This window comes from Pseudophryne corroboree, chromosome 6, assembly GCF_028390025.1.
Source record: "Pseudophryne corroboree isolate aPseCor3 chromosome 6, aPseCor3.hap2, whole genome shotgun sequence".
Classification (NCBI taxonomy): Eukaryota; Metazoa; Chordata; class Amphibia; order Anura; family Myobatrachidae; genus Pseudophryne; species Pseudophryne corroboree.
In genome coordinates, this window is record NC_086449.1 from 387,494,797 (window position 1) to 387,513,634 (window position 18,838).

Sequence of the window (18,838 nt, forward strand, 5' to 3'; positions counted from 1 at the left end):
TTCATCACGAAGTCTTCATTCAGATTGCAAATCGATGGGAACTGCCACAGGTAGACATGATGGCGTCCCGTCTCAACAAAAAGCTGCAACGGTATTGCGCCAGGTCAAGAGACCCTCAGGCGATAGCTGTGGACGCCTGGTAACACCGTGGGTGTTCCAGTCGGTCTATGTGTTCCCTCCTCTTCCTCTCATACCCAAGGTACTGAGAATCGTAAGAAGAAGAGGAGTGAGAACAATACTCATTGTTCCGGATTGGCCAAGAAGGCCTTGGTACCCGGAATTGCAAGAAATGCTCACAGAGGACCCATGGCCTCTGCCTCTCAGACAGGACCTGTTGCAACAGGGGCCCTGCCTGTTCCAAGACTTACCACGGCTGCGTTTGACGGCAAAGCATTATCACTGCATATGGCGAAAATATGTTGCTTGGTGTGAGGCCAGGAAGGCCACTACAGAGGAATTCCAACTGGGCAGATTTCTGCACTTTCTACAGTCTGGAGTGACTATGGGCTTGAAGTTGGGATCCATAAAGGTCCAGATTTCGGCCCTATCCATTTTCTTTCAGAAAGAACTGGCGTCTCTTCCTGAAGTTCAGACGTTTGTTAAGGGAGTGCTACATATTCAACCCCCTTTTGTGCCACCAGTGGCACCTTGGGATCTCAACGTGGTGTTGGGTTTCCTAAAATCCCACTGGTTTGAACCACTTAAGACCGTGGAGCTAAAGTATCTCACGTGGAAGGTGGTCATGCTATTGGCATTAGCTTCGGCTAGGCGTGTGTCAGAATTGGCGGCTTTGTCATGTAAAAGCCCCTATCTGGTTTTTCATATGGACAGGGCAGAATTGCGGACTCGTCCCCAATTTCTGCCAAAGGTGGTGTCATCTTTTCATTTGAACCAACCTATTGTAGTGCCTGCGGCTACTCGTGACTTGGAGGATTCCAGGTTACTAGATGTAGTCAGGGCTTTGAAGATTTATGTAGCCCGAACGGCTGGAATCAGGAAAACTGACTCGCTGTTTTATCCTATATGCCCCCAACAAGTTGGGTGCTCCTGCTTCAAAGCAAACCGTTGCCCGCTGGATCTGTAACACGATTCAGCAGGCTCATTCTGCGGCTGGATTGCCGCATCCAAAATCAGTGAAAGCCCATTCCACAAGGAAGATGGGCTCTTCTTGGGCGGCTACCCGAGGGGTCTCGGCATTACAGCTTTGCCGAGCTGCTACTTGGTCGGGTTCAAACACATTTGCAAAATTCTACAAGTTTGATACCCTGGCTGAGGACGACCTTGAGTTTGCCCATTCGGTGCTGCAGAGTCATCCGCACTCTCCCGCCCGTTTGGGAGCTTTGGTATAATCCCCATGGTCCTTACAGAGTCCCCAGCATCCACTAGGACGTCAGAGAAAATAAGATTATACTTACCGGTAAATCTATTTCTCGTAGTCCGTAGTGGATGCTGGGCGCCCGTCCCAAGTGCGGACTTTCTGCAATACGTGTACATAGTTATTGCTTAATAATGGGTTATGTTATGTTGGCATCCATTGTTGATGCCCTGTTGTTGTTCATACTGTTGACTGGATAAGTGTATCACAAGTTATACGGTGTGATTGGTGTGGCTGGTATGAGTCTTACCCGAGATTCCAAAATCCTTTCCTTATAATGTCTGCTCTTCCGGGCACAGTTTCCTTAACTGAGGTCTGGAGGAGCCAGTGCACACCAGATAGTACTAAATCTTTCTTTAGAGTGCCCAGTCTCCTGCGGAGCCCGTCTATTCCCCATGGTCCTTACGGAGTCCCCAGCATCCACTACGGACTACGAGAAATAGATTTACCGGTAAGTAAAATCTTATTTTTTTCCTTAATGATTGAGAGAGAGAGAGAGAGAGAGAGAGAGAGAGAGAGAGAGTGTGTGTGTGTGTGTGTGTGTGTGTGTGTGTGTGTGTGTGTGTGTTGAAGAAGGCACAGGTCTCTGCCAGGAAGAAAGCTCAGCCACCTTCCCCCTGCACTGACATGGTGCTGCTGCAAGACTCATACCACTTTCACATCGCTAAAGCAGGTCACATGACCCCTTTCAGACTGACGGCACCAACCCGGGTTGGTGACGTGTGCAGAGGCGGTGCTTGGAGATCAGATTATATCCCAAGTGCCGCCTATCCCTATAGTGTGAACTAATCCCGGATCACATCGGCCCGGCATCCCGTTCACACTGTGCACCTGACCCGGGAATAACCCTGCTTTATTTCCGGGTTGAAATACCAGGCCATGCGACGCGGGAAATCGGAATATAGCCCTTTCACACCACACCTAAACTCATGTCAACCCGGCAATATACTGGGTAATTTGTGCAGCGTGAAAGGAGTATTACAGAGGCAGAGCTTCTCTTTCCCTTTTTGCAGGGTTTTATTAATAACTAATATGGCATTGATTAGCAAAATGTACAGAACCCCCCCCCCCCCAAAAAAAAATACAAGTGTTCCATAAGAAACTGGACACAAAGCCTACTTATAGTGTATGGTACAGTGACAAGGGGCCTAATTCAGACCTGATCACAAAAGCAACATTTTTCTCTAATGGGCAAAACCATGTGGGTCATTCCGACCCGATCGCACGCTGCAGTTTTTTGCAGCCGTGCGATGGGGTATCAACAGCGCATGCGTGCCAGCCGCAATGAGCAGGCGATTTGCTGCCCGGCGACGGCAGCTACGACAAGAACGAAGAAAGCGTTAGCAGCGGCTAATGCAAGAAGATTGACAGGAAGAGGCCGTCTGGGGGTATCAACTCACCGTTTTTGGGGAGTGACGAAGAAAATGCAGGTGTGTCCGGCCGTTTGCAGGGAGGGATCCTAACGTCAGCTCCAAGAAGATTTATCGCAGCGGCTGAGTAAGTCTTGAGCTGTGCAGAGACTGCACAAACTTTTTGTGTGTGCAGCTCTCTGCACAAGCGATCGCTCCCCTACACAGCCCTAACCCCCTCCCCTGTAGGCGGTGATTACCTGGTCACAGCAGTGCAAAAATCCGCCTGCGTGTGACCAGGTCAGAATGAGGTCCCATGTGCACTGCAGGTGGGGCAGATGTAACATGTGCAAAGAGAGTTAGATTTGGGTGGGTTATATTGTTTCTGTGCAGGGTAAATACTGGCTGCTTTATTTCTACACTGCAATTTAGATTTCAATTTGAACACACCCCACCCAAATCTATATCTCTCTGCACATGTTACATCTGCCCCACCTGCACTGCGTATGGTTTTGCCCATTAGAGAAAAATTTTGCTGCTGCGATCAGATCTGAATTAGGCCCAATGTCACTGGCTGCCTGACTGCGTGCCAGAGTTGCTGCCCACTATATAATGTACTGTACTGTAAGTGACTCTGGCCAGTGTGTACTGTGCCTAGCAATGGCAGTCACTTGCGCTAAGGGATGAATCCCTTATGACATATGCCAGTAGTCTGCACAGTCTACACAGCATAGTGCAGCCCTCCCCGACATGCTCTGCTATTGGGTTCATATATATGTAAATCTGTCTTTGATATTCGCCAGTGCCTCCCCAGCCATTTACCTCACCGCACGTCACGGATTATTCCTGGGTTGGAGCCATTTACACTGTACACCAGTGCAGTAGCCGTCTGGAGTCTTTGCTGCTGTGAAACTCCGCCCCCGTAGTCCTCTCCTTGCTGTAAATGGGAGTCGGGTTTGATGACCTGGCTTACCCGTTTACACTGTCCCTTAATCCGGATCCTTCCTGGGAACAACACTGCAAGCTATCCGGGTAGGTTTCCCGGGTCATTGGACCTGGACTAACCCTTCTCCACTGAGCTGTGTCCCAGGTTATCACGGGACGGTTTTAGCAGCAGTGAAAAATCGGTATAAGATAATTTGCATGTTTCTTTCCTACATATCTGCATTGCATGTAGATCTGCATTTGCATGTGTCTTTCTGGAATACATACGATTCCCCGGTAAATGGGATACCGGCGGTCATATGACCGACACCGGCATCCTGAAGCAGAGAATCCCAACAGGAGTCGGGTAAGTAAGCTTAATCCCCCCCCCCCCCCCCCCTCCCTTCCTGCAGCCTAACCGTAGCTTCCCTGGTGGTGCCTACACGCAAACCCCCCTCCCTGCAGCCTAACCGTAACCGTACCCCCCCCCTGGTGGTGCCTAAACTCAACCCCCTATCCCAGCAGCCATGGCCTAACCATCCCTTCCCCGCAGCCTAACTCTAACCCTTCTCCTCCCAGCAGCCTAAACCTAACATTTCAAACCCCGCCCCCGCAGCCTAACCCTAACTTCACCTGCAGCTTACCAATGAGGACTCCCGGTGGAGGTTGGGATTATTTCGATACATTTCGGGATGCCAGCGGCATAATTCCAGGAATGAAAAATTGTCAATACTTTTCATGAAGGCTGGAGCAATATCCTTCGATGGAGTTTACAGACAGCAAGTCTGCCACTTGTAGAAATAAATCCCCCCCCCCCCCCCCCCTAAGGATTAGAATATTTTCAGTTCTGATGAGCTGTCAAACTTATACATAGGTTTGTAAAGGTTGTCAGTAGTTATGGGCGCAACCATTTCTGTTCGGAAAATACCGGCCTTATTACTCCTATATCAAACCAAGACATTTTTTTTAATCATTTGTTTTAATAAAGAGAGGAAAAAACAGAGAGGTTTATTTTATTGAATAATAGTGTGGTAACATGTATAGCCAAATTGGAATAATTACTGATTGTAGTTATTTATTGAACGGCAATATGATCTACTATGTTTTGCTCACTAGATTTGCTATACATACAGTATATTTCAACTGCTGTTGAGATCACCAACACATCTGACACTATAATTACAACATACAGTATAACCAAATTGTGTTTGATTGTTTTTCAGATCGCCTGGATCCAAAAGAATTATATGAACAAGTAAAAAGTATTAAAAAAAAGGTAAAATATTTTCCTAACATTTTTCTGTGATATTTTTCTGAATGTGCAGTAAATCTACATTGTTTAATGAAGGAGGGGGGGTTTAATTTACATGGATTTACATTTCCCCAGCAGCTGCTAATGGTGGTCATTCCGAGTTGTTCGCTCGCTAACAGTTTTTAGCAGCCATGCAAACACTATGCCGCCTCCCACTGGGAGTGTATTTTAGCTTAGCAGAAGTGCAAACGAAAGGATCGCACAGCGGCGGCAGAGATTTTTTTTTGTAGTTTTAGAGTAGCTCAATACCTACTCAGTGCTTGCGATGACTTCAGACTATTCAGTTCCTGTTTTGACATCACAAACACGCCCTGCGTTCACCCAGCCACGCCTCTGTTTTTTCTGGCACGCCTGCGTTTTTTTGAACACTCCCTGAAAACGGTCAGTTGACACCCAGAAACGCCCACTTCATGTCAATCACTCTGCGGTCTGCAGTGTGACTGAAAAGTTTCACTAGACCCTGTGTGAAACTACATCGGCCGTTGTAAAAGTATGTCGCGTGTGCGCATTGCGCCGCATGCGCAGAATTGCCGTTTTTTTTTGTCTCATCGCTGCACAGCGACCGAATGCAGCTAGCGATCAACTCGGAATGACCCCCAATGTCTGCAGCCACTGGGAGGAGGGGCCTGATGTGCTGACTGATCGGCAGCACGGTAGACAATGGGAAAGGGTGCAGGGAAGCAGAGAAATATGGAGGTAACTGTGGGAAGATTCTCTTCCTGCAGCCTATTCACATTATTTTAGTATCACAAAAATGAAAGGGCCATTGAAGAATTCACTAAATTCTTCTCCATACCCTTAAGTTTGCATATTTTTTTTTAGTAATCAAATCAATTTCCCATACTTATAATGACAAATGTGATCTGCCCAAATGCACTAATATTAAATAGTAAAAAAATAGCGGATGGGAGCCCTGTGATAATAACGCCATCATCGGATAGCATTATTAGGGCTTCCCTCCAGTTCCCCTATTTCTGATCAGCCTTGTGTCTCTAAATACAACACAGGCTACTCACTGAAGAAAATAAAAAGTAAAAATAATAAAATAAAGCTTACCTGGATCAGTTTCCAGCTCCTCCTCTCTCTGACCCCAGTCAACTGATGCTGTGAAACTCCCGCAGCACATGTGCAGTCACATACTCAAGGTATATACTCAGAGGATTCGCAGGGACAGAGCTTTCTCGCAAATTCTGTCCCTGCAAACAACTTAAAAAACATGGGACCTGGCAGCTCACTCACGTCTGCCATATCGCGCTGCATGGTATATTGAGACTGGATGTATGAAGATACATCTGTAATAGAGAATACCAGACTCTACACTGTAGTATGTCATTGGTTTAGTGAGTGTTTGAATAAGTATATACTGTTATCCTGCATTTTTCATATGAGGGGAGCGCTAATTGGGCTATAAAACTTGGATATTTTCATGTTTAAATACAAATTGGTACAATAACCTTTTAGAATGCTAAATTTAGGGGTCAATTTACTAAGCATTGGATGGAGATAAAGTCGCTGGAGGTAAAGTACCAGCCAATCGGGTCCTAACTGCTATGCCACAGACTGTGTTTGAAAAATGACAGGAGCCGATTGGCTGGTACTTTATCTCCATCCAAGGCTTAGTAAATAGAAGCCTTTGTCTTTAGTAAATAAGGCCTCTCAAACAGCTTGGCTAATAACTTGTATAGCAAGCATTTTCGCTAGAACATTTTACACAATAGGGTCTGCTATGTTCATTCTATCCTTGCATTTAACAGAATGTATCTTGACCATTTCATTTTCAGGATAACTACCCATTGTTTTCATACGAGAACTCAAACAGCTTAGACGAAGACGTGGTGAGCATTCCCCTGATAAGCGCCATTGTCAGCCTAGCTGTGGTTCTGCTGATCATTGCTGCTATTTATGGGTGTTGGCACCAGAGGCAAACCTGGAAGAGAGAGCAGGTAAAATGGACTTCTATAGAATTTGTGTAATTATCAGTCTCAGAAGTACTAAGCTTCTGCAAGGTTCCTATTGTAGAAGACATACAGTATGTTTCCGATATTCCTATGTAATTTGAAGAGTGTGCAAAAACAAGAAAATGCCAACAATGTAGCTTCGTATTGTTCAGTTAGAATTGAATTCTTGTAGCTCTCAGATCATGTCTGTTTAATTTATTTCTTAAAACATACTTTTAATTAACTACAGCATATCATACTTACAAACCAGAAAATAGGGTTTTAATTACACACCGGTAAATCCTTTTCTCGTAGTCCGTAGAGGATACTGGGGTCCACATTAGTACCATGGGGTATAGACAGGTCCATTAGGAGCCATGGGCACTTTAAGAAATCAATAGTGTGCACTGGCTCCTCCCTCTATGCCCCTCCTACCAGACTCAATCTAGACACTGTTCCCGAGGAGATGGACATATCTTCAGAGAAGGATTCAGAAAGGATAGTGGTGAGATTCGAACCAGCACACACAACAAGAAGAAAATGTTAACCCAACAGGAACAGCAACAGCTGAACCAACAACAATACTTAACCAAGTAACCATGCAGGAAACACAAAGCACTGGGCAGGCACCCAGTATCCTCTACGGACTATGAGAAAAGGATTTACCAATAGGTAATTAAAATGCTATTTTCTCTTACTTCCTAGAGGATACTGGGGTCCATATTAGTACCATGGGGATGTACCAAAGCTTCCAAACAGGGTTGGAGAGTGCTGAGGTTCCTGCAAAACTGATTGACCAAACTGAAGGTCCTCAGAGGCCAAAGTATCGAACTTGTAGAACTTAGCAAACATGTTCGAACCAGACCAAGTGGCTGCACGGCAGAGCTGTAAGGCCGAGACACCCCCGGGCAGCCACCCAGGAAGAACCCAATGACCAAGTAGAGTGGGCAAGAACAGATTTAGGCACTGGCAAACCTGCCGTAGAGTAAGCATGCTGGATAGTAAGCCTGATCCAACGAGCAATAGACTACTTCGAAGCAGGACACACAATTTTCTTGGGATCATAAAACACAAACAGCAAGTCGGATTTTCTGCGACGCGCTGTCCGGTTGACATAGATCTTCAAAGCCCGCACAACATCCAGGGACTTTGAAGTAGAAGAGGTGTCAGTTAGCACCAGAACCACAATAGGCTGGTTGATATGAAACGCAGACACCACCTTTGGAAGAAACTGCTGACGAGTTCTGAGTTCAGCTCTATCTTCATAAAATAAGGACTCTTATGAGACAACGCCCCCAAATCTGACACACGTCTTGCCGAAGCCAAGGCCAACAGTGCGATGGTCTTCCACGTAAGAAACTTTACATCAACCATTCAGATTGTAGAAACTACAACACCACGTTGAGATCCCAAGGTGCCGTGGGCGGCACAAAAAGTGGCTGGATGTGCAGAACACCTTTCAAGAACGTCTGAACCTCCAGAAGGGAGGCCAACTGTTTATGGAAGAAAATGGATAAGGCCGAAATCTGGACCATTTACGGATCCCAGGCGTAGGCCCACATCCACACCAGACTGCAGAAAAAGCAGAAAACGACCCAGCTGAAATTCCACTGCAGGAAATTTCCTGATTTCACACCAAGAGACGTATTTTCTCCAAATCCGGTGGTAATGTTTAGACGTTACCCCTTTTCTGGCTTGGATCAAGGTAGGAATTACCCTGTCCGGAATACCTTACCGGGCTAGAATTAGACACTCAACTTCCATGCCATCAAATGTAGCCACGGTAAGTCTTGATAGACGAATGGCCCCTGTTACAGAAGATCCTCCCGAAGAGGTAGAGGCCACGGATCCTCAAGAAGCAGTTCCAGTAGATCTGTGTACCAAGCCCTTCTTGGCCAATCCGGAGCAATGAAAATTGCTTGAACCCTTTCCCTTTTTATCCTTTTGAGAATTCTTGGGATCAGTGGAAGTGGGGGAAAGACATACACCATCTGATAGACCCACGGAGTCACCAGAGCGTCAACCGCCACTGCCAGTGGATCTCTTGACCTGGAGCAATACCGCTGGAGCTTCTTGTTGAGACGAGAGGCCATCATGTCGATCTGAGGAGTCCCTCACCTACGAGTTAAGCACCCAAACACCTCCGGGTGAAGGCCCCACTCTCCTGGGTGGAGGTCGTGTCTGCTGAGGAAGTCTGCTTCCCAGTTGTCCAGGCCCGGAATGAAGATCGCGGACAGCGCCACCACGTGTCTCTCTGCCCAGAGGATGATCCTGGTCACCTCTGACATTGTTGCTCTGCTCTTCGTTCCGCCCTGTCGGTTTATGTACGTCACCGCCATCACATTGTTTGACTGAACCTGGATGGCTCAATTGTGAAGAAGTTGAGATGCCTGCAGAAGGGCATTGTATATGGCCCTTAGTTCCAGAACGTTGATCGGAAGAATGGTTTCCTGACTTGACCATTTTCCTTGGAAGTGTTCCCTCTGGGTGACTGCTCCCCAACCTCTGAGGCTTGCATCTGTGGTTAGCAGAATCCAATTTTGAACCCTGAATCCTGGCTTTTGGAAACAGATGTATCCTATGGTGCATGTGTAGATGCAAGCCGGACCATTTGTCCAGCAGATCCAGCTGGAAGGACCTTGCGTGAAACCTTCCGTACTGCAGTGCCTCGTAAGAGGCTACCATCTTTCCCGGGAGGCGAATGCACAGATGTACCGATATCCGGGGCGGCTTTAGGATGTCCCTTACCATTGATTGAATAACCAATGCCTTTTCCAGAGTAAGGAATACCTTCTGTACCTCCGTATCCAGTATCATCCCCAGGAACGGAAGACTCCATGTTGGTTCCAGGTGAGATTTTGACAGATTTAGAATCCACCCGTGATGCTGGAGTAGTTGTGTGGAGAGGGAAATGCTGTGTAACAACCTCTCCCTGGACGGCGCTTTTATCAGCAGATCGTCCAGGTACGGTATTAGGTTCACTCCCTGCTTGCGAAGGAGAAACACCATTACTTTGGGTTCTCCACGGCACTGAGGGTGTTTACCAAAGGGCAGGGCCTCGAACTGGTAGTGACAGTACTGTAACGCAAACCTTAGATAAGCCTGATGAGGCGGCCAAATCGGAATATGAAGGTACGCATCCTTGATATCCAGAGACACCAGGAATTCTCCCTCCTTCAGACCTGAGATCACCGCTATCAGCGACTCCATCTTGAATTTGAACACCCGTAAATACGGGTTCAGTGACTTGAGGTTTAAAATGGGCCTCACCGAACCGTCCGGTTTCGGTACCAACAACAGGTTGGAATAGAAACCCTTGTTTTGTAGATTAAGAGGAACTGGAACAATGACCTGAGTCTGTACCAGTTTTTGAATTGCTGCTTGTAAGGTCATACTTGCTTCCGGTGAAGCTGGTAAGCCGGATTTGAAGAATCTGTGAGGTTGGATTTCCTGAAACTCCAGTCTGTAGCCCTGGATGATAAGATCTTTTACCCATGGATCCAGGCATGATGTGGGTCCATACGTGACTGAAATATCGTAACCGGGATCTCACCTGCCTGTTGACCAGGCAGTGCTGTCCACCGTCATGCTGAAGGCTTTGCGGAAGCAGAACCTGAGGTCTGATCCTGTGAGACTGCATTTGCAGGCTTTCTGGGCTTACCTATATTGCCTTTGAAGGCAGTAGAAGAACCCTTGGTATTAACTTTAAATTTTGCTGTCCGAAAGGACTGCAAAGTAGGTGCAGAATAAGATTTTCTAGCCGGGGGTGCTGCGGAAAGAAGGTATGTAGACTTACCTGCCGTAGCCTTGGATATACACGTATCCAGTTCATCTCCAAAAAGGGCTTCACCTGTGAAAGGAAGGCTTGCCACGTCTTTCCTGGAATCCGCATCCGCAGTCCACTGGCGTAGCCACAAGTCCCTGCGTGCTGACACTACCATGGCAGTGGTGCGTGTGTTGAGCAATCCAATCTCCTTTATGGCCTCCACCATAAAGTTAGCAAAATCCTGTATATGCTGTAGGAGTAAAATAATCTCCCCCCTGGATAAGGAATCTAATCAGTCAATTAGATTACCAGACCATTTTGCAATGGCCCTAGTGATCCATGCACAAGCTACTGTATAGTTGGTCTTTGGGCCACCCCCGCCGCTGTGTACAGAGACTTGAGAGTGGTCTAAATCTTGCGGTCTGCAGCATCCTTCAACAAAGCTGCCCCAGGAACAGGTAAAACTATCTTACGAGACAGCCTGGAAACCGAAGCATCCACTATCGGTGGGTTTTCCCATTTTTTCCCGTCATCCTGAGGGAACGGAAAGGATGTAGTTAACCTTTTTGGAATCTGAAACTTCCTGTCAGGATTTACCCAAGTTGCTTCAAATAGGGAATTTAATTCCTTAGAAGCAGGAAAAGTAGCAGAGGATTTCTTTTTCACATTAAAAAAGGATTCCTCCTCATCCTCTGACACCTTGTCAGGAATGTGTAAGACCTCTCTAATAGCTTCAATCAGGGCCTGTATTCCCTGTGCCAAAGCTGCACCCCTTCCCCCTCCCCCTCCATCAAGTACCCCTCCTCCGGGTCTGATACATCATCATCAGTATCAGCCTGCATTTTTTGGGTCAGAGTACGCTTCTGTAGGCAAATAGCAGGGGTCTGAGACTCCAGGATGACCACTGAATCTCTATTTATCAGGTCATCTACAGATTGCCTTAAATATTGCATGTCCTTTTCATTTTGGGACAATTTGTTTGAAATATTTGAAATCATCCCCTTTAATTAATCTAACCATATAGGTTCAGATCCACTAGGCTGAGAATGTGTACTATCCTGAGTACACTGTAATGATCCCCCCGATTGAGAAAAGCACTCTGCTGTGCATGATACACACTCCTTTGACATAATAATGTAAAAGAACACACACACACACACACACAGAGGAATAGGTTAAAAGCACAGTAAACCCACACAGAGCCCTTCTAGGGATACACAGAGTACTGGAGCCAGCCACACAGCGCCCCTATAGCTAAAGTATAGACTTAGCTGGGTCGCAAACTGAGTACCTTTAAAAGAGGTTCAGTACATCAGATTACTACTCCCCCCCCCCCCCCCCTTTACAATGACCCCCTGGTACCGCTGAGGTGCTCTGGAGTCTGTGTGGAGGAGCTGCACTTTCCTGTCAGGCTGCCTGCTGTAAGCTGCAGAAGGGAAAATGGCACTGGTGAGCTGCTGGATCCGCTCATAGTGAAGGACCCGCCCCCTTAATGGCACGCGGCCTTCCCGCTTTTTATACTGGCTGAGGTGACAGAATAAGGGTTACAGTGGGTTAAAACCCAGTAATATGTGCCGGTAGTGGGTAATAACATTGGCTCCAGCCGCCCCTCACAGCGGTCACTCAGTGCCCCTGAAGCCTGGAGCGCAGCGTGCATGCAGCGCTCCTACCCTGATGCCGCCATTACCACCGGTGACCCGCTAACCGGGACGCCTGTGACCTACTCACCGCTCTTCAGTCTTCTGGCTCTGTTAGGGGTGGTGACGTGCTGTGTGTCTTTACGCTCGCCGTGGTGGGGCTTGCGAATAGGACCTTCAGGAGCTCAGTGTCCTGTCAGCGGGGAACGGGACCATTAACCCTAGGGAGGTTTGTCCTGCCTTAAAAATAATAAAATAGAAAATAAATGTAGAAAACTCTTCAGGAGCTTCCCAAGCGTGACCGGCTCCTCTGTGCACATTTTCTAAATTGAGTCTGGTAGGAGGGGCATAGAGGGAGAAGCCAGTGCACACTATTGATTTCTTAAAGTGCCCATGGCTCCTAGTGGACCAGTCTATACCCCATGGTACTAATGTGGACCCCAGTATCTTCTAGGACGTAAGAGAAATAAATAAAAAATGTATTTACTATTTAATATTACCAATCTCAAAACAAAAATAATTTCAGCATGTTTAAAAGAAATTGTGAGTTACTTTAAAAAATATCAAAGATGCCAATATTTTAGTCAGAGACTAAATAAAATTATTTTGGTCATTCAGGGTATGTCATCCCTAGAAGTGTCACTACTAAATGGGATTGTCGTTACAACATTTTTTTTTTTTAACTTTTTTTTTTAATGTACCGTACATGTATTGAAGACAAAGATTCAATTTGTTTCCTCCAACACAAATAATTTACATGTCCAATTATTTTGCCTATTGTTTTGGTCTACAAACTAATTTTTGTTTTTTTTTCTGAATTTTTCCAGAGACTTACTGAAGAGCTTCAGACCATGGAAAATGGTTATCATGATAACCCAACCTTGGAAGTAATGGAAACCTCTCCAGAGATGCAGGAGAAAAAGGGAGGTCCAAATGGAGAGCTTGGGGACAGCTGGATTGTTCCACTTGACAACCTAACAAGAGAAGATCTAGATGAAGAGGACACCCATTTGTAAAGCAAGCAAAGAGAATATGGTGGACTGGAAATCCCAGCAGTACAAAGTGCATTAAATGGCTGGTCAACAAAAACAGCCAAATTTAAGCCAACATATTCATCGGAGTGCCAGACCTGAAAAGACAAGGTGCTTCCTACCTCCAGCTATGTCCCATACATAACCAAAGTTCTCTTGAGAAGCAACCATATTAATTTAAACTTAATTGTATATACAACAAATTTGATACTTACATATTGTGCTGTCATGGCCATTGGAAACAAAGGGTATTTATGTCCCTGCATCAAGAGGAGAGCTATCCATGCACTGCTGATAGAATTATAGAGCAGTTTTGAAACTTTGATAGGTAATGAGAATTATGTGCTCTAAGTCTGGGTTTTGCAATAAAGAACTGAAAGTGTTAAGCAAAATTTTCGAATGATTAAGATTTTGTAATGGGATCTAAAAATAGTACATACTGTACAACCATGTACTAACATGAAAGTACTGTATTAAAAATGCCATGAACTACAAAAACAACTAATGCGGCAGACAAAATTGTTTAAGCAGATAAGTGGTTGAACAGATGTTCTCATTGAATTGGTAAGGTGCTCTTGAATTCTACTTTAGTTCCATGTTTCTTAGGAAGATATTCAGTTAATTTTCAAAAATGATTACATTAAACCCCAATTTTAAAATACTGCTGTAAATTATCTATTTTTCACTTGGGTCTACTGTACTTTAAATTTTTTTTTTCTAAAAGGGAAGGGAACAAACATTGTATAACAGTTTGCCCACTTTCTCTAGTAATAAAGAATTTCATATTCAATATACACACATTTGCTATTTATAAAAACTATTTGCTTGGTGCAATATTATAGTCTAAGTATAACAAATTTGGTATATTACAAAAAAAACTGCAAACATCATCTTTAATATTATCAATAGGTCAATAAGTTATCAAGCAATTAAAATACCCTCTGTGAAATTATACTTAGATATGTCCTTTTGTGTTAGGAATAGTACATTGAAGCTACCCATTCTGTGTCTAATGCCATTTCCTCTCACCAAAATCTAAATAATGTATGCAAATAACCTGCATAAACAATTTTTATCCCCTTTTACAACACTAAGGAAGGTATCTAATTAGCTATGCTACTTATTTGGCTGACAAAAATAGGCCATTATAGCAATGTTAGCCCGCTGGTTATTAACAAACTATCCAATTATCCATTTTTTGGGCTGAATAATTACCCATTTTTGGGTTATAACACATGGGACCAGGGATAAATTCCCAATCCCATGTGGTATCATGGCTCTGAGGGCTGGATATCGGGGATTATGGCTCGCAAAGCATAATCCCTGATAAGTGCTGGGTATCGGGGATAATTGGATAGCCCCCAGCGAATCAATCAGCTGCAGTAAATTCCTGCAGCTAATTGGATACCACCCTAATGCTCTGAATGTTTGTCGTGAAAATCAACACTGCACAAGATACTTCCAGGCTTTACCTTTACACAAACGGAATTAACATGCTTAAAAAGGTTATTTGCATATGGACAAATCAATAAAAAAAAAAATTTAAAAAAATTAGGCAATTTTCTTTAATCTCTGATTTCTACAAAAATTTCAGCAACTCCATTGAAATGTATCATCTAAAACACAGATGCAAATTGTTACATGCAACACACAAGGCTGGATTCAATTAGCCGCTGTTTATTGATCCCCCAGGGCTATTCAATTAGAGCCCATGATCAGACCAACGGCTGCAGTTATCGGGGATTTCTGTTCGAGCATGAGGAGGCTTGACAGATATCTGCCCTGATCACCGGTGCCGCGAACCTATTAACACATAGGTCTTATTCCGGATTCCGTCAGTTAATGTGCGGTAGCAGGTACTTTACTGCACGGGGAAAGGGGACCCTAATTAAATAGCCCCAGGCGTTAAAGCCTGAGGCTACCACCCTTTCCCCTCACTTTACTGCATCTAATTGAATATGGCCCTAAATGTACTACACAAATTGCAATTGTTACCTCAGCCTTATATTGAAAGATATGTTCTACAATTATGTAGTTTTATATATCTAGGTTCTTTCTAGATAATTCTAAACTACAGAAAAAAAACAACATATTAAAATAAACAGGCTGTAATATATTCAGGCAATGGGCAGCAAAATAAAAGGCATTAATCTTAAAAAGCTTTTTAGCTAAAGTCCACTCATTTCAGGCCTTGCTTGCTTAAACACCTATATAAAGTAATAAATAAATGAAAGTTGAACATAAAACAAGAACAAAATACCTGCTGTTAATTTTACTGATTGGTGAATGGTTTAAGGCCATGTGGATTCCTAGCACGCATATATATAGCATCATTTAGATAACCATGTGGTTTAGTTTTCTCAAAACCAAAATTAAAGGGGTTCTTGGGTAAAATGATACTATTTCCTGAAGTTCCCGTTTAACCAATAACATAAATATGCATTTTTTTTTGTGTATGTGTTTAACCTGTATTGTACATAATTGTGACCACAGGCCTTAAATAGTAAACATTTTTATGAATCCTCATAAAACATTTATAGCCAGGCTGTCGCGACTATTTGCGGGTGTGACTCGTTTTATGCGAGGCCTGAGCACATCTATGTGCATGTACAGTACGAAAAATTGCATTTGCGGCCCATAGACTTTAAATTGTCTAATTGCGGGTGAGACTCTCTGCACCCAGGCACAGCAAGGCACTCCCGCTATGTGTGTGTACATGCATATGCATCATTTTGCTGGATAAAAGCGGCTACACCTGTAACTAGTTTTAATGCATCAAATTAGGTTTATACAACAGACAAAAGAAAATGTTCATGAAATTCTTTATACTGTGTATGTTGTCTGAGAAATTGTGAATAAGAAGATAAGGCTGGATACACATTTAAAAGACAAAGCGGCCTACTAAGTGGCCGATTAGGTAAGTCATTGGTTCTCAAACTATGACTCATGACGCCCTAGAAAATCAGCATTTTATTCAAGGCACCCCTGGGATAAAAGTTTCTTATTGATATATTTTGAAAAAATATTAAGTAAATTGTGCCTACCTGTCATCCTTAGGTTCAGTTATGTGGTGGTGTACATTTGTGCTTCTTATTGTCCATATATTTTATGATAGGCCAAAAACAGTGCTAGTGGCTGCCAATTACTTTGACCATAAATAATTTTGATGTGGTTCTGGACCACCAACCCGAGGCACTCCCTACAAGAGCCTCGTGGCACGCCAGGGTGCCTAGGCACACAATTTGGGAACCACTGAGGTAAGAAATATATATATACACTTACCAATCGACTGCTTGATATATCGGGTCACACATCACAATTGGACGGGCATTTAATTTTGCCTGCCCAGTTGTGATGTCAGTGTCGGCAGGGTGGCTGTACACACATGCAGATGCACCTATATAGGCATCGGCAGTGCGGGTGTTAGGACTGGAGTAGGCACAACTAGCTTTTTCCTGCCCTGCAACCAATGCAGTGCTCACAAGAACAAGATGGCAAATGTATTTAAATTAAAAGGGATGATTATTACAAGCGTGGATGTGCTTATTATTGTACATGAGAGTTCAATCAGAGTAAGAATTAAGGTCAGAATGTCTTGTGTTTGGGCCATAGCAAAAGGTTAATGCTGGATACAAAGTATCAAATTATCCAATCTTTGTGGTTGGAAGGAAAATCTGGTAATGTATAGGAGCAGAAGGAAATTGATTATTTGCTCCCAAACACTGGAAAACAGACAAAAATGCACAGAAAAATTGGTTAAATTAATTTGATTTAATCAATTTATCCAAACAACTATTTTTGTCCGTTTTTCCAGCTTTTGGGAACAAATGGTTGTCATTTGCTCCCATACATTACCAGATTTTCGCTCCATCCAGAAAGATTTGGACAGATAATCTTATAGTGGGTATCCAGCTTTAGAATTGCACTACAGAGAGAAAAATAAAAGTGAAGTAGCACCCGTATCATTCCACTTGGGACTGCAACTAAAAAATTTTATGATATAATAAGCTTAAATGCAACACTGGTTAATTGTATTTGACATTTTGTAAAGACTTGCTTATTGTGCTTAAACCCATACTGGAATGTTAAGAATTGTATATTTAACTAAGGCATAATGGTGGCTGCTTGACAATTTCATTTAAACTCACAGTAATCCAAAAATAAACCATTGATCTGCTATTTTGCGCTTTCGCAAGTTAAACACATGAAAAGTACATTAAAAATAAGTCAGGTAAACAGGTAATTGTGCCATCACCAAATCTTAACTTCATTTTTGTTAAACATCTCAAATTATCATGATAAAGAAATAATGCTTTGGTTTAAAGTTTTGATTGTATTGGTAAAATCACATTTGCATTTAAAAACAACAACTTTTCTCTAAGTTTGCAGCACATACAGTATGAGTGAATGAGCCAAGCAATAAATCCAAAAGACATTGTAAAATAAAGTATTAACCCATGTGGTGTATTTTTCAAGAATATTTTCAAACGGATGAATGTTGTAATATAGGAACAGGGGTCTGATACACTGGAACTAATTAAACTGGATTGTTACACTAGTTTCTGACAAAATTATATTTTGACAGCTATGTAAATTAATAAACTTCTTATCTACAGATTATGTTGTGTGAGTGTTTTTCTTTAGAAAAATAGGATTTTGATAACCTACCGGTAAATCCTTTTCTCCTAGTCCGTAGAGGATGCTGGGGACGACATCAAGACCATGGGGTATAGACGGGATCCGCAGGAGACATGGGCACTCCAAAGACTTTTCATTGGGTGTGAACTGGCTCCTCCCTCTATGCCCCTCCTCCAGACCCTAGTTGTAGGAACTGTACCCAGGGAGACTGACATTTCGAGGAAAGGAATTACTTAACTAGTGGTGAGATATCTACCAACTCACACCCTCAACCATGCCGCACACATGGCATTCAACATAACACACGCCAACAGGCATGAACTGCAGCAACATGCTGAAACCAAGATAACACAACTTGTGTAACTGTAATAACTAAACTGCAGGTAAAGTACGCACTGGGACGGGCGCCCAGCATCCTCTACGGACTAGGAGAAAAGGATTTACCGGTAGGTTATCAAAATCCTATTTTCTCATACGTCCTAGAGGATGCTGGGGACGACATCAAGACCATGGGGTCTATACCAAAGCTCCAGTACGGGCGGGAGAGTGCAGATGACCCTGCAGCACCGGTTGACCAAACTTTAGGTCCTCATCGGCCAAGGTGTCAAACTTGTAGAACTTCGCAAGTGTGTTTGACCCTGACCAAGTAGCTGCTCGGCAAAGTTGTAATGCCGAGACCCCCCGGGCAGCCGCCCAGGATGAGCCCACCTTCCTAGTGGAGTGGGCCTTTACCGACGTCGGGAACGGCAATCCAGCCGTAGTATGAGCGTGCTGAATCGTATTTCTAATCCAACGTGCAATAGTCTCCTTGGAAGCAGGACAGCCAATCTTGTTGTGATCATACAGGACAAACAGAGCCTCTGTTTTCC

The 18,838-nt window shown here is 44.0% G+C and overlaps 1 protein-coding gene across 1 annotated transcript in view; it reads left to right on the top strand.

Moving 5' to 3' along the window:
* The window catches only part of PODXL (podocalyxin like), a 201,388-nt gene extending 183,439 nt beyond the window's left edge, over positions 1-17,949 (top strand). Inside the window, exons 6-8 of the mRNA XM_063926767.1 lie at positions 4,872-4,924; positions 6,742-6,903; positions 13,128-17,949. Of these exons, the coding sequence (XP_063782837.1) occupies positions 4,872-4,924; positions 6,742-6,903; positions 13,128-13,316 (404 nt within the window). The 3' untranslated portion in view covers positions 13,317-17,949. The remainder of the gene's footprint in view (positions 1-4,871; positions 4,925-6,741; positions 6,904-13,127) is intronic.
* The last annotated feature ends 889 nt before the right edge of the window (positions 17,950-18,838 follow it).